This window comes from Sceloporus occidentalis, unplaced genomic scaffold (genome assembly GCF_023333645.1).
Source record: "Sceloporus occidentalis isolate IW3139 unplaced genomic scaffold, rSceOcc1.0.p SCAF_1, whole genome shotgun sequence".
Lineage (NCBI taxonomy): Eukaryota > Metazoa > Chordata > Lepidosauria > Squamata > Phrynosomatidae > Sceloporus > Sceloporus occidentalis.
The window spans coordinates 172,686,999-172,703,164 of record NW_028316981.1 but is presented as its reverse complement, the minus strand read 5'-3'; the positions used below and the strand labels follow the sequence as shown (position 1 = coordinate 172,703,164).

Genomic DNA, 16,166 nt, shown 5'->3' with positions numbered 1-16,166 from the left:
AGAGATTCCTCCTTCCCAACTCCAATTAGTTCGATCCATTGAGTAATCCAGTTATATCTGAATGCACTGAAGGAGCAGGGAATATCTCATTCCTTTACCTCTCTTACTGCATTGGCTGCATCTGCACTGCAGAAATAATCCACGCTGACGCCACTCTAACTGCCATGGGTCCATCCTATGGAATCCTGGGATCTGTCATTTGCTGCGGCACCAGAGCTCCCTGGAGATTATCACACAAAGGAGATTGGGGTTTATTCTGTGAATATCACAGAAAAATCACGTAATTGTGCAAAACGACTTCACATGATGTCACACAAAACCTGCCATTAAAGTGCATCTTTTTTACTTTCGGCATTTCAGCGGCAATGCATTTCTGATACCACTTTGTTTGCACAACTGTGTGTGATAATCATTTGTGCAGTTACTCGACATTTTTGCTTTACATTTGCAGGATGCTTTAAATGCACTTTAATCTCTCGTTAATGCCGAAATTAGCCCCAGTGTGATAACACTCCTCTGACAAAAAAGGCTAATAAATGCCTCACAAAAAACTACAAAACCCAGAATCCCCTAGCATTGAGCCAGGGTGGTCAAAGTGGTGCTGAATCAGAATATTTCTGCAGTGTGGACACATGCTCAAAATGTGGGGACCTTTGGGGAAATCCCTCCTGGGCAGAAGGCTGAAAGGTAGGGCGCCTGGTCACCCCACTGACTGGAGGGGGGGTCACCCCTTTTTCTGGGCTGCATATATATATATATATACACACACACACACACACACCCTTGACACTCTTGCATTTCTACCCCTCTGACTATTTCCAGAGCAGGACCCAGGAGGCGGAGGAAGAGCAGGTGGGCAGCTGTCCAGCAGCAGCAGCAGTAGGGCACACTCCCTCAATGGAGAGTAGAGAGTGGAGTCTCCTTCCCTAGAGGTCTTTAAACAGAGGCTGGATGGCCATCTGTCCAAGGGGATGCTTTGATGGAGAGTTCCTGCATGGCAGAATGGGGTTGGACTGGATCAGGGCCCTTCTTGGGGTCTCTTCCAACTCTAGGCTTCTAGGGAGCAAAAAGAAATAAAGGATGGGCTTTGTTGCCTCTGATTGTTCTCCTCCTCCTCCTCCTCTTGGAGCCAGCAGCAGCAGCAGCAGCGACATGCCTCCTCCTCCTCCTCCTCCTCCTGCTGCTGCTGCTGCTGCTGCTGCTGCTCGCGCCAGGCCCCCGCGTGGGCGGCAGGATGTGCGTCATCATCCCCGCGCGTGGGAAGCAGAGCAGGAGCCACGTGGAAAGGAGGAGGAGGAGGAGAAGAAAGAGAGGGGCGCCTCAGAGGAAGGAAGGAAGGAAGGAGGGGGGACTGGCTCTCTCTCTCTCTCTCGCTTGCAGAACGGATTTCCTGGAGAGAGAGAGAGAGAGAGAGAGAGAGAGAGAGACACACTCTATCTATTCACAGACACATTTTATATATATACACACACACAATACACATACACACACACACATATATGACTGGGTTACCTCCTAATGACAGCTGTCCATCGGTGACAATCTGAAAAAAGAAAGAAGAAAAGAGATCCAATATTTGAGGCATCTCTGGCAGCCTGGAGTACCCTTCCTCCATAGATTTGTTGTTGTTGTGTGTCTCTAAGTCATTTTTTATTTATGGCGACCCTAAGATTCGATCTAGTTGCACATTGGAAGCCTTGAAGAAGGCATTAAAAACCTACCTCTTCCAGTGAGCATACCCTCCCGATTCCCTCTAGAAAGTATTCCCCAACCAGATTAGACAACGACCCAGAATTGTTATCCCTACCATCCTAGTTACACGGTTTTTAAAAACTGAATTGCTGAGAACTGTTTTAGAATTGGTTTTAATATTGTATTTGACATGGGTCATAGAATTTTATTGTATGTACACCGCTTTGGTCTGAAAGGAAAAGCAGTATATAAATAAAAGCATTATTATTATTATTATTATTATTATTATTATTAAGGCCATATCATGGGATTTTCTTGGCAAGTTTCTTCAGAGGGGGTCTGCCATGGCCATCCTCTGAGGCTGAGAGAATGTGACTTTCCTCAGATCATCCGTATATACTTCTCTTTTCACTCATCATAAAGTTTCTGGAGTGGACAAAAGCAGGTGGATAGTTTCGACTTCCCAGCCCAGATATTTGGGGTGGAGAAAATGTTCTGTCTTGGAAAACCCAGTATTGTTATCCCCCCTCCCATTGACAATGAAAATTGGAGTTGTTGTTGTTGTTGTGTACTTTGACAAAGTTCCCCATGACATTCTTGCAAACAAGCTTGTCAAATGTGGGCTAGACAAGGCAACTGTCCCATGGATTTGTAATTGGTTGACTGGCCGAACCCAAAGGGTGCTCAACAATGGCTCCTTTTCATCCTGGAGAGAAGTGACCAGTGGGGTCCCACAGGGCTCTGTCCTGGGCCCAGAACTGTTCAACATCTTTATCAGTGACTTGGAGGAAAAAATTGGGGGCATACTTATCAGATTTGCAGATGACACCAAACTAGGAGGAGTAGCTAATACCCCAGAGGACAGGATCAAAATTCAAAATGACCTGAATAGACTAGAAAGCTGGGCCAAAGCTAACAGAATGAACTTGAACACAGAGAAATGTAAGGTACTGCATTTAGGGCGAAAAAATGAAATGCACAGATATAGGATGGGCAACACCTGGCTGAATGAAACTACGTGTGAAAGGGATCTAGGAGTCCAAGTAGACCACAAGTTGAACATGAGTCAGTGCGATGTGGCAGCTAAAAAGGCCAATACAATTTTTGGCTGCATTAATAAAAGTATAGTGTCTAGATCAAGGGAAGTCATAGTGCCACTGTATTCTGCTTTGGTCAGGCCCCACCTGGAATATTGTGTCCAGTTCTGGGCACCACAATTCAAAAAGGACATTGAGAAACTGGAGCATGTCCAAAGGAGGGCGACTAAAATGGTGAAAGGTCTGGAAACCATGCCCTATGAGGAATGATTTAGGGAGCTGGGGATGTTTAGCCTGGAGAAAAGAAGGTTAAGAGTGATATGTTTAAATAATTGAAGGGATGTCACATTTCTGCTGCTCCAGAGAACAGGACCCAGAGCAATGGATGCAACCTCCAGGAAAAGAGATTCCACTTCAACATTAGGAGGAACTCCCTGACAGTAAGGGCTGTTCAACAGTGGAACACACTCCCTCGGAGTGTAGTGGAGTCTCCTTCCTTGGAGGTCTTCAAGCAGAGGCTGGATGGCTATCTGTCTATGGCAGGGCTTTGAGATTTCCTGCATGGCAGGGGGTTGGACTGGATGGCCCATGTGGTCTCTTCCAGCTCTACGATTCTATGATTCTATCATTCTACTTTTTCAAGTCATTTTATATGCCCATATTCAAGCATGAAGAGCAGGGCTGGAGCCTTCTAGTGAGTTACAACTTCTTGTTGTGTGCCTTCAAGTCATTTCCAACTTATGGCCACCCAAAGATGAACCTATCAAAGGAGTTTTCTGGGCAGGATTTGTTCATAAGAGGTTTGCCCTTACCTTCTGAGGCTGAGAGAGTGTGACTTGCCCAAGATCACCCAGTGGATTTCATCACGACCAAGGTGGGGATCAAACACTGGTCTCCAGAGCCATAGTACGACACGGAAATCATTGTACTGGACTGGCTTATCATTACAACTCTTTCCATTACACCCATGGCTCTATGCTATGGGATCCTGGGATGTGTAGTTTGTTGTGGCACCAGAGCGCTCCAACAGAGGAGGCTAAAATCTACTAAACTACAAACTATAGAATTCAATAGCACTGAGCCATGGCAGTTAAAGGGGTGTCAAACTGCATTATTTCTGCAGTGTAGATGCAGCTGTAGTGGATAAGCAAAGCAAGAGCAGTTTGCAATGACCCTATACTGTTGTCTGGTGTTAGTATCAATACAACAGGGCTAAGGATTACAGAAATATGGGATCCCCCCCCCCTTGTTATTGTTGTGCATCTTCAAGTCATTTCCAACTTATGGTTACCCTAAGGAGATGGGGTTTTCTTGGCACATTTCTTCAGAAGGGGGTTGCTATTTCCATCCTATGCGGCTGAGAGAGTGTGACTTGCCAAAGGTCACCCAGTGGGATTACATGGCCAAGACAGGACTCGAACCCTGGCCTGCAGGGTCACAGTCCAACTCTCAAACCACTACACCACAGTGGCTTTTCAGTAGCCCTGCTAAATGCACTTTACTTGGCAAATTTGCCCGTTTACTCTCTTAATACTCTTATGTCTGTGCCCTTGCATACTCTGGTGGCTGATTCCTGGGCTCAACCAGGCAAATTGATTTACAGCAACATGCCTGCCATGCATTTATTCTGTAGCAAAATGGATTGCCCTCCCTACTACCACAATGGGGGCTCACCTTTTTGCATCCTTGCCCTGAAAGAGACACCACCACTAACAGCTTCTCCTTTAAGTGTGTCACATCACAGTTTAAGAAACCACTGCTGGATGAATCAGGGATACCAGAGCCAAAGGCAGCATCTGGACTCCAGCCACACTGGTCTGCTTGCAAAAACTGTGATATGTGGAGGTGCCACTTATTCATCCTGATGCCTTGCTAAACTGACAAGGCATTTGTCATTGTATTTACTCAGAAGTAAGTCTTACTCTGTTTACTAGGGGTTAACTCCCAAGAGAGTGTGCACAGGTCGTCAGTCTGAGACCTGGCTCTCTCCATGCACAGGTGTGATCTTGTGTATTGACAAAGCCAGCAGCTCCATTTGCTACAGATGAGCAGGGCTTCTGATACTGCAGGCTGAAGACTTTCAAAAGGAAGGGATGGGGGGAGCATTACAGTGAGCCCTTGGTATCCATGCACATTCAAGTTCCATTAAATACAGTGGACGGTAAAATGGTGAGCCTTGTATAAAATGGCAAAATCAAGGTTTGCTTTTGCAATATATATATATATATATATATATGTTAATATTTTCAAACTGGATGCTTGAATTCTTGGATAAAGAATCTGTGGATGAGGAGGGCTGACTAGTTTTAAAAAATAAAAGCTCTGCTGCATCAGTAGTAATAGGAGTTGCATCTGTTCAGTATCGAAGGAGGGATAGGAAGAAATGTTTGCAAGTGTGAGTCCTCAGAACCGGGGAGAGAAAAAGTGTGGCCCTGCAGAGATTGTTGCATGGCAGACCCCATCCACCCTAGTTATCAGAGCCACATATGAGGGATGATGGGAGCTGCAATCCAACAACATCCAGAGGTTCTTAATCCAAGCTGTCCACAAACAGCTTCACGGAGTCCATGAATTTTTTCTTTTTTAATTTTTTTCCTGTTAGTTTAAAAATTGCTATGGTGAATTCTCTCTCTGTGTGAAATTATGTTGTTATTGTTTTAGTCCTCTCACACTGTGGCTTTTATCGCCTTTGTGTTACTGCTGTATATGGTCCCATAATTGTACAATCAGCATTGACATCATGTTATGAGAAGGAAGACAATTCAGCAGATTATCAAGTGGAGTCTGTGGCCAAAAGAGGTTAGAAACCACTCCTCTAGAGATGCAAGAGACCCTCAATCCCAAGTCTGACTCTTGATATCCTATACCATGGGGGAAGGATTTGGTCATTCCCAGTGCAGAACAGTGCTGAAAAGCAGGCCTAGAGACAGAAAAAGAAAGAGTGAATGTAGGAGAGAGGAATATCAACAATTTATGATATGCAGATGATACCATATTACTGGCAGAAAACATCACAAACCTAGGACAACTATTTAGGAAGATCAAGGAAGAAAGTGCAGTCAGCCTTAGTGCTGAACTTAAAGAAAACAAAAAAAAATAAGGACCACTACATAAATTCAACTAGAGAATGAGGAAATAGAAATAGTAAAAAAATTATCATACCCGGGATCAAAAGTTGACCAGAATGGGAACTGCAGTCAAGAAATCAGAAGAAGACTAAGAACGGGAAAGGAGCTATGAAAGATTTAGAAAAAAATCTGAAGAGCAAAGCTATAAAACTACACATGAAAGTTAGAATCATCTAAGCCATATGTATGCCCTATTTTAGTCACCAACGCACTTGTACAAAGCGCAGGATGCGTCCTTCCTGAATCTTCGTTTGTGAAGCAAAGCCAGAGAGAGAGAGATGTATGCCCTATTATCATGTACAGATAGGAGAGATGGACAGTAAAGAAAGCAGATAGTTAGAAAATCAATTCTTTTGAAATGTGGTGCTGGAGAACAGTGCTAAGGATACCATGGATACACAAACAAGCCATCACATGGATCCTAGAACAGGTAAAGCTGGAAATCTCCCTGGAAGCCAAGATGAAACTGAGGCTGCTGTATTTTGGTCATATCATGAGAAAGCACAACTCATTAGAAAAGGAAATAATGCTAGGAAAGGTGGAGGGAAGCAGAAAGCGAGGAAGGCTACATGCTAGATGGATGGACTCTATTAAGCAGGGAACAGGCATGAATATGCAGGACCTAAGCAGAGCAGTGGAGGACAGGGGGTCTTGGAGATGTCTCATCCACAGGGTTGCCAGATTGACTCAGGGTGGTTAACAACAACAAATAGGCAGGCAATGCATAGCATCAGCACTTGGGAAATCTATACTCTTCTCCCCCACTCCCACCCCAGTGGAAACCATATGTTACCCCTCAGGCCTCTCTGAATAGAAACCTTCTCTCAGCAGCTCATAGTGGTCAGGAGGATCCGGCACCCACAGAGCCAGCTTCTGCCTACGCCTTCCTTTGCATGCAAGGAACATCTCTCTGACTGACTTCCCTGGGCCTCTGCTGCAGAAAAAGTCAGGAGGTTCTTTTACACAGGAGGGCTTTGGAAGGTGGAAAAAATAAATGTGTGTGTGTGTGTGTGAGGTTTGAGGGAGACACACAATGACTGGGTGGCACAAAAAGGAACAGAACTTCCGTTGGTACAAAACCCACAGTGGATGCTTCCTTTGCCACAAAAAGGATCTAAAAATAAACCCAATCAACTCACAGCTGCAGGGGGAATATATAAATTTAGGATGGGCGAGAGCTGGGAGTCAGTGCTGAGAGGCTTCAGCACCAGAGATCTTATTTGTTGGGTGGCATAAAATGGTGCGTGGGGTTTGAGCTTTTTTTTTATAGTGGAAATGGAGAAATGGGCATTTAAGAATTATTTATCAGGCTATTTATATGGCACCTCTTAGGCCTCCTTCAAGTTGTTTTTGAGGCTCTCTCCTGGATTACTAGACTTCTTTTGCCATAAAGCCCTGCTTGCCACTCCCCTGACTTACCTAGGCTATATATACACAAATGCATATGTTGTGCTATTCATTGTGCTGAGGTACAGGCTGAGCTGTTTAAAAGTGAGGGGGGAAAGAAAGCCTAAATCTGGCAACTGGCCACTGCTATGCGCATGCAGCCAGACTTCAGGAACTATGCCACCTCTCTGCTTTCTCAGGCAATTAGACCTGTAATAGAGAGGGATGCAGGATAGAAAGGGGACCCATAGAAACCACCATCCCACACTGCCTCATGCCAAAGATAAGCATTGACTACAAGTGATTCAGTATCAACGTAAAGTGGTAGAAACACAAAATCAATAAAGAAAATATTAACACACATTTTTAACTTTCCTGTTATACAAAAGTCAAAAGTAAACTTTCTCCATGAAGATACTCACTGGGCCATGGGCATAGTAGTAGTGTAACAATCCTATAACCATAGTTAACAATACTACAGTGGACCCTGACTTAGGTCAATTTAAAACATTTTTTTTAAAATTTATTAATGATAAACTAATTTCTCAAAACTGAACATTTTGATCCCTAACTCCTCATTTTGATTGCCAAATTCTCTCAAATCAGGATAGCTGGCCTGGTTTTTCCATGTTGTGTTAAGCCCAAAACCAACTGCAGAAATCATCCGGTTTGAGACCACTTTAACTACCCTGGCTCAATGTTAGAGAATTCAGGGAACTGTAGTTTGGTGAGAAGAAGCATGGATTTACATTGATATACAGGGTGACCAAACTTAGCCCTCCATTTCCAGGACCTGTCCTACATTCCAGCCTTCTGTCCAGGAGGAATTCCAAATTGTCCTCCATTTTGAGCATGACTAAGAAGCATGAGTTTACATTTAGATGCAGGGTGTCCAGAGGCCCACCTTTCCCAGGATATGTCCTCCATTTCAACCTTCTTCTGTCCAGGAAGAAGACCATATAGATTTACATTTCTACAAAAGGTGACCAACCATCCTCCATTTCAGCCTTCTGCCTAGGAGGAATATCAAAAGGTCCTCCACTCTAGGCAGGACTAAGAAGCATGGATTTATATTGACATACAGGCTGACCAGATCTGTTCCTCCTTTCCCAGGGTGTGTCCTACATTTCAACCTTCTACTCAGGAGGTCACACACTCTCAGCCTCAGAGGATGGCCCTGGAGTTAAAGACCATACTGTTCAGGGGAAGCATGCCCAGTCATTACACAGTGGTTATCCAATGTTACTTTAAATTGTGGTCTACTATATTTTATCATTTGAATGTTAAGATGTATTCGTATGTATCCTGTTGTGGAATGTACGCCATGGGCAGATTTATCTTATCTATTTTAATTGATTGCATGTACAGCGCTGTATATATTTTTTATCAATAAAACTTAATAATAATAATAATAATAATAATAAATAATAATACCAAACTTGTGCAGAATAAAAAACTATGGAAGGGATGTACTCAGACCAAGGACAGTGCTTGCCCATACAGAAACCATACTTGCCCATAGGGAACCATTGGAGAATCCTTGCCCATAGGGAATCAGGAGGAATCCTTGCCCATAGGGAATCATTGGAGAATCCTTGGCCATAGAGAATCAGGGGGATCCTTTCCTTACCCATAGGGAATCATTGGGGATTACTTGCCCATAGGGAATCAGGAGGAATCCTTGCCCATAGGGAAACATAGGGAGGTACTTGCCCATAGGGAATCATTGGAGAATACTGTCCTTGCCCATGGGGAATCACTTGCTTATAGAGGCAAGTATTCCTCCTGATTCCCCATGGGCAAGGACAGTATTCCCCAATGATTCCCCATGGGCAAGTATTTGTTTTCGTACATCCCTCCATGAGAGGGTGGCCTTAGGGTCTCCAGAAAGGACTGGACTCTGGAGAAGTCCCCCAATATTACCATCCCCGCCCCAATAATAATAATCATCATCCTCATCCTCATCCTTCTTCTCCTTCTGCCTTCCTTGGCTGCAGCAGTTTTTCTGGTCCGAGAGGCAGGCTCTTCTTCTCCTTCTCTGCCGCCCCCGAAGTCCTCCTCCCACGCTCCCCAGCAGCAGCAGCAGCAGCAGCAGAAGCAGCAGCAGCTCCATTGTAAATCCGGCAGCGTGGGAGGCGATTCGGTGCCAAAGGCTCAGCAGCGAGAGAAGGGAGGAAGGGAGGAGGAGGAGGAGAAGAAGAAGAAGAAGAGTGGAGGAGGAGGAGGAGGAGTGGGTGGAAGGACAGACAGAGAGGCAGACAGCCCTCATCGGATGCCCTGCGCTCCCAGCCTCTCCTCCTGGCCAAAAGAGGAGAAGAAGAAGAGGAAGAAGAAGAAGAAAAGGAGGAAGAGGAGGAAGAAGAGGAGGAAGAAGAAGAAGGGTCCCCAGGCCCTGGGTCCATGCCCCAAGAGACAGTGAGTGGGAGCAAAGGGTGGGGTGGGGTGGGGTGGTTTGGACACAGGGTCCTCCTTTCTCCCAGGACCTGCCCTCCATTCTTCTGCCCAGGAGGCATCCCCAAAGGTCCTCCCTTTGGAGCAAGACTCAGAAGCATACCTTTATGTTTAGATGAGTGTTTTCAGCTTTAAGTTGTTGTTTTTCTTGATTGTCCTACTCTTGATTGTCCTACATTTTATGGTGCCTCGTCCTCCTTTGAGGGTTAGGAGATACGAGCGGAGGTCCTCCTTTTTTCAGGACCTGTCCTCCATTCCAACCTTCTTCTGTCCAGGAGGAATCCCCAAAGGTCTTCCATTTGGAGCAGGATTCAGAAGCAGCATTTCTAGCGCTTTGAGTTTTTACCCCTCCCCTTGTACTTCCTACATTTTATGGTGCCTCGTCCTCCTTTGGGGGTTAGGAGATATGGCCACCCTGCCCCTGGGTGAGTAAGATCCTCCTTTTCTCCAGGACACGTCCTCCTTTTTCAGCCTTCTGCTGCCCAGGAGGAATCCTGAAAGGTCCTCCATTTTCAGCAATTGCTTAGAAGCGTGGATTTAATATTTAGGCAGTCCTCCCTTTCCTGGAAATGTCCTGCATTTCAAACTTCTGTCCAGGAGGAATCCCATTTGGAGCAGGAATAAGAAGCATGAATTTAATATGAGTGTTTTTAGTTTCGATTTTTTTTTCTTGAATGTCCTACATTTTATGGTGCCTTGTCCTCCTTTAGGCTTAAGGCACCTGGTCAGTCTGCCCCAGGCATCCTCCTTTAGCAGCACACATCCTACCTTTCAGTCTTTCGTCCAGAAGGAATCTCAAAATGCCCTCCATTTTGAGCAGGACTAAGAAGGATTTAATATTTATAAATTACTAAATATGGATTTAATATCTCTTAGGTGTGTTTTGAGCCTTGATTTTGGAATGTCCTACATTTTTCTTGAGGATCCTATATTTTGAGGTGCCTTGTCCTCCTTTGGGGTTGGGACACCGGGTCACCCCACCCCAGTGTGACCAGAAGTCCTCCTTTTCCAGGACATTTCAACCTTCTCTCCAAGAGGCATTTCAATATGTCCTCCATTTTGAACAGTTCTAAAAAGCATGTATTTCATATTTGTAGGAGTGCTTTGAGTTGGTCCTGTCCCACATCTCCCCTCACAGATCCTACATTTTGAGTTAGGACCTCTGGTCACCCTGGATTTGGACAGCCATCAAGGTGAACAGAGCGGTGTGTGTGCAGGGTGACCTGATGTCCCAACTGTAAAGGTGGAGAAGGCACGCAAAAAGCAGGACATTCAGGAAAAGAAAAATATGTAGGACGTTCTCAAATCAAAAGCTCCAAACACTCCTATGCAAATGCATGCTTCTCAAGTCATGCTCAGAATGTAGGATATATTGAAGTGCTTCCTGGACAGCAGTTTGAAATGGAGGATGTGTCCTGGAAAAGAAGGGCCTCAGGGGACCCTGGGGCTGAATGATCAGATGCCCTAACCCAAAGGAGGACAAACTGCCGTAAGATCTAGGACAGTCAAGAAAAAATGTAGACCATGGCCAAATAAAAGCCAAAACCCATATAAATGTAAATTCATGCTTCTTAGTTATGCTCAAAATGGAGGACATCTTGAAATTCCTCCTGGACAGAGAGCCGAAATGGAAGACATGTCCTGGAAAAGGAGGACCTCTGGTTAATCTAGGAGTGTGCAATGTGATGTCAGTCTCCTTTCTCTTCTCTCCTCAGCACCTCTTCAGTTATTTGGTGCTCAGCTTGAATGTAAAGACCGATGCAAGATGAAGCCCCTGGTGGATATTGGCTGTTAAGCCAAATATCCAACATCACACTTAAAAGGTGCTGGGGCTAAAGCCTTGCTTGCAAACCACACCTCCCAAGCAGCCTTGCATGGCTTCCTAGAATGGAAGTGGTTTATGTGTGGTTGGAGGTGAGTGTGTGTGTGTGGGGGGGTGTAGTTTCTTGTTGTGCATCTTCATGCCATTCCCAGCTACTGGCTACCCCCTATTATGGGGTTTTTCTGGGCAAGATTTGTTCCAAGGAGGGTTGCCATTGCCTTCCTCTGAGGCTGAGACAGTGTGACTTGCCCAAGGTCACCCAGTGGCCAAGCTGGGAATTGGACCTTGGTCTCCAGGGTCATCCAGTGCTCAAATGTTTTGCCCATGCACACAGACACTCTTCTCAATCCCGCCCCCCCCCCCCCCCAGCTTCCAGGCTGAAAGTTGCTGACCTAATAGGATATGAAGTTCACAGGCATGTATGCACACCCCTACAATACCTGCCAAGGAGAGGAGATGTTGGATTGCAACTCCCAGCATACTTCACCATTGGCTGACCTGGCTGCTGGGAGATGTAGCCACAAAATATCTGAAGGTCTGTGGACTTTGCCTACACCAGTCTGAGAGATTCCTCCCATCTGGATGGTGATGTACAGTTGTGTGCTATGTGCCTTCAAGTCATTATGGTGACTCCAGTGGATTTCACAGGGTTTTCTTAGGCAAGGAATATTCAAAGGTGGTTTTGCCAGTTCCTTCCTCTGAAATCTAGCCGATGGCACTGTACTGTATTGCTTGATAGGGTCATCATAAGTCAGAAACTAAAACGACAAATGGCAACAAAATGTGGTAAGCCCATACCGATATATTGGCGAGGGACTTCAGCTGCTTGTTATTCTGTTGAGTGCGAACCTGGATTTCTGCCCTTCAAGCCCTGCTAGGGAGTTTTAGCAAGAAGGGTGACATGCAGTGTGTGTGTGTATGGTGGGAAGGCAATGATGTGAGCTGGCTACTGCCTTCCCCCATCCCTTACAAACCACAACCTACAGGCTCAATTACACACAGAAATGTGCAATACTCCCCCACTGTATCACCCAAACTCTCCCCCTGCAGTGCTTTTTTTCCAGGAGAAAGAAGAAAAAGGCAGAGGAAAGCCAGCTTGCACTGCTGAAAAGTACCCAAGGGGGATGAACTCCATGCCACACTATTACTGCTCCACTCCTTACATGGCAGGGCTGGGGAGTTGTTGGACTCCAGTTCCCATCAGCCCCTGCCACCGTAGCCAGTGGTAAGGGAGGGCCAGTGTATCTGGAGCGCCACTGATTCTCTGCTCCTATTATATAGCGAAGGTGGTGTGTGTGTGTGTGTGTGTGTGTGTGTGTGTGTGAAAAGGCTATAAGCACAAGGGTGGATAAAGAAAGAACAATCTGTGGGAGTGTGGAGGAGTGTGGTATGTGCATGTGTGCTGGATATGAGGCCAGGCCAGGGATATGGCACACATTTTATTTGTAGAGAAGATCCAGACCTATGTGTGTGTCTGTGTGTGTGTTGACAAAGCTTTTGGTCTTAATGGAGGTGGGAAAAGATACATTAGCAGATAACAGTGGTTGAAAGAACTGGTTGCAGTGCAAAGAACATGTGTAATGCATACCATGAAGTGCAGAGACAAATGAGTTTGTTGTTGTTGTTGTGTGCCTTCAAGTCATTTCCAATATATGGTGACCCTAAGATGACCCTGTCACTGCATTTTCTTAGCAAGATTTGTTTAGAAGGGGTTTGCCATTGTCTTTCTCCGAGGCTGAGAGAGGGTGACTTTTGCCCAGGGTCATCCAGTGGGTTTCCATGGCTGAACAGACATTTGAATCCTGGTCTTTCAGAGTCCTTGTCCAACACTCAAACCACCGTATCATGCACATACCACATCTCTCAGTATTCAGTGGTATAAGTTTAGAGTTGCGAGAGGTTTCATCACTTTGTGGGTTATGGTAAAGAGAACTGAAGACAAAGTGAGAGGTGGTATCTTTCTTTTGAGGGAAAAGGTTACTGTTGAAAGGGGGATGTCATCATAAGCTCCACTGTAAGGTAAAGTTCACATCCACTAAAGAGAAGTGATACAGGTTGAGTAGCCCTTATCCAGAATATTCCAAAATACTCCAAAATCCAAAACCTTTTGAGCTATAACACAAGTAGCATAGTATGTACTTGTACTGCATTTGTGAGAGAGACATGGCTGGAGAGAGACACAAGGATCTGTGTAATGGTAGGAATCCATGCCTCCTTCCATTTCACAAATTCTCAGTCCTTCTTCAGCCTCATTATGTCTTACTATACATATGCAAATTCAAGTACTGTATTCCAAAATATGGAACACTTCTGGCATAAACATTTCGGATAAGAGATACTCATCCTGTATTGCCAATGGAGGTTCTTCTGTGCAAAATTCCAGGTTGCCATTTTAAACATGATGTCCCATTGAACAAAGTGTTGAACAAGTGCAGGGTTGCGTCTCAACACAAAGAGAGGAGTATATGGGTTTGGGGGCCCTTGCATTAAGAAGATTGCAGTGTTGCAGGATGTCCTTGGAGGATGTTTATGCAGCAAGACGCACCATGTTAATGAAAATTCAAGATCAATCCATTTATTTGATAAAAACCTAAGAGGTGAAGTAGGTATTTCACAACAATGTTTAATTTTTATACAGTAAGATTGGTTAAACTCTTAGTTGGTAAGGATAAGAACTTGGTTTTCCTTGAGTGAGTGCCTGTCTGAATCCCTTCTCACATGGGGATATGTGTGGCTGTTTTGGTAATTTAACTGGTCTAAAGATAAAGGTGTTTTCTCTGTACGCAGCTGGTCCACACAAGCTTTTCTTTGTGTGGTCACACATAATATCTGAGAGAAATACTATCATGTGTGGAGACAATAAATGTTGCTTATTTGTGTGAACTGGTCCAGAGCATGGTGGAAAGGCAATGTGTGCCCCTCCAGAAGTTGTAAAATTACAACTCCCATCAGGCCTAGCCAGCATGGTGTACATGTTCACCCTTGGATATCCCAGTAACCAGTTTGGCTGCCGTGTTTTGAACTAACTGAAGTTTCCAAACTTGGTACAGATGTAGCTCAAAGTACAGCACATTGCAAAAGTCCAGCCTTGAGCTTACCAGCCTGTGCACTACCATCTTCACTTCCCCACCTCTGTACTCTGCCTGTTTTCTTTCCCTCACTGGACTGAGGTGAGGGAAGCAGGTAATGCCACACTCCCTCTGTTTCAGCCATTTCTGCTGTCTTACTGTTTCTGCTGTTTCCTCTGCAGGCTGCCAGCGATGGCCTTGTCCCTGCCACGCACCCTGGGCGAACTGCAGCTGTACCGGGTTCTGCAGCGGGCCAACCTCCTCTCCTACTATGAGACCTTCATCCAACAGGGTGGTGATGACGTGCAGCAGCTATGTGAGGCAGGTGAAGAGGAGTTCCTAGAGATCATGGCTCTAGTGGGCATGGCAACAAAGCCACTCCATGTCCGGCGCCTCCAGAAGGCCTTGCGGGAGTGGGCAACTAACCCTGGTCTCTTCAATCAGCCAGTGCCATCCATACCAGTAAGCAGTATACCACTCTTCAAGATCTCTGAGTCAGGAGGGCGTAAGTCACTCACCAATGGGCACATGAGCCCAGGGGAGATCCCTGGCAAAGCCAGCTCAGAGACCCTTGCCAAGAGCCCCTCTGAGCCAAGAGAGAAGCTGTCCCCCATGCCAGTCATTCATTGGGGCAACCCGGAGTCAGAAGAGGAAGGGAGGTCATCTTCACCCAGCGAACACCCCTCGTCCACAGAGCATCTAGATCCAGAACTGGTCCAGGCAATATCAGAGGGCGTGGATCGTCTTCTGCGCAGCTGCCCTCGTGGCGGCGATACTGAGCTGAGGACCCTCATGAAACTGAACAAGAAACTGGCAAAAAACGTGGGCCATATCTTCCAGATGGACAATGTGGATCCCCGCAAGGAGGAAGAGATCCGTCGTCACAGTGCCATCTATGGCAGGGGAGAGGCCCGGCGATGTGAGGGCAAGCAGCTTACCCTTCATGAGGTAAGTTGAGAGGAAAGGGCTTGTGGGAGAGGATTTGCTCAGCTAATATGAACAAACAGAGAATAGGGGATTTTTCATATGATTCTTCCATAGATTGGATACACCGATCTTTGTGTTGTCTGCTGTCTAGAGTTGCCAGAGTAAAAACTGGCAAGTACTCCTGTACCTTTAATTGTTGTATAGAAGAGGGAATTTCAGCAGCTGTTGAAATTCTCAGTTTTACACATTCTTTGCAGTGATTAAAGGTATAGAAGCCTCGCCAGTTTTAATCTGGCAACCGTACTACCATCATTAGCTTGCAATAGTCATCAACTACAGAAACTCAAATCAAAAAGAAACTAGAAAATATTTCATGAAATATATAGATTAAATCTAAAATACTATTAGCAGAATTTTAAAATGATGGTGATAAATGAAGTCTAGAAATATCTAAAAGTTGACAAGATATATATTTTTAATAGTCTTATAAAAAAAAGGAAAAGGTTATGTGTATTTCCTTTAGGAGACAGTTCCTGTGTGATGTGGCCATAACAGAAGAGGATCTGTTGGTGGTACTTGTCAGTCTAACTGCTTTTGCTGAAGGGCTAGAAATCAGGATCCCTAAAGTCAATAGAATAGGCTGGGTGGATTGATA

The 16,166-nt window shown here is 45.2% G+C and overlaps 2 protein-coding genes across 4 annotated transcripts in view; one reads left to right on the top strand and one right to left on the bottom strand.

Moving 5' to 3' along the window:
• LOC149322744 (uncharacterized) overlaps positions 1-9,875 on the bottom strand; it is a 38,837-nt gene extending 28,962 nt beyond the window's left edge. Inside the window, exons 1-3 of one of the 3 annotated variants that reach the window (XM_089482436.1) lie at positions 9,798-9,875; positions 1,513-1,543; positions 99-220 (exon numbers count right to left, since the gene is read on the bottom strand). In XM_089482436.1, the coding sequence (XP_089338562.1) occupies positions 99-174 (76 nt within the window). In that variant the 5' untranslated portion in view covers positions 175-220; positions 1,513-1,543; positions 9,798-9,875. Of the gene's footprint in view, positions 1-98; positions 221-1,512; positions 1,968-9,797 lie in introns of those variants that run through there. The other 2 variants (XM_089482442.1, XM_089482430.1) reach the window with 2 other exon arrangements.
• The window catches only part of NAB2 (NGFI-A binding protein 2), a 28,268-nt gene continuing 21,478 nt past the window's right edge, over positions 9,377-16,166 (top strand). The window contains exons 1-2 of the mRNA XM_089482418.1: positions 9,377-9,658; positions 14,767-15,532. Of these exons, the coding sequence (XP_089338544.1) occupies positions 9,516-9,658; positions 14,767-15,532 (909 nt within the window). The 5' untranslated portion in view covers positions 9,377-9,515. The remainder of the gene's footprint in view (positions 9,659-14,766; positions 15,533-16,166) is intronic.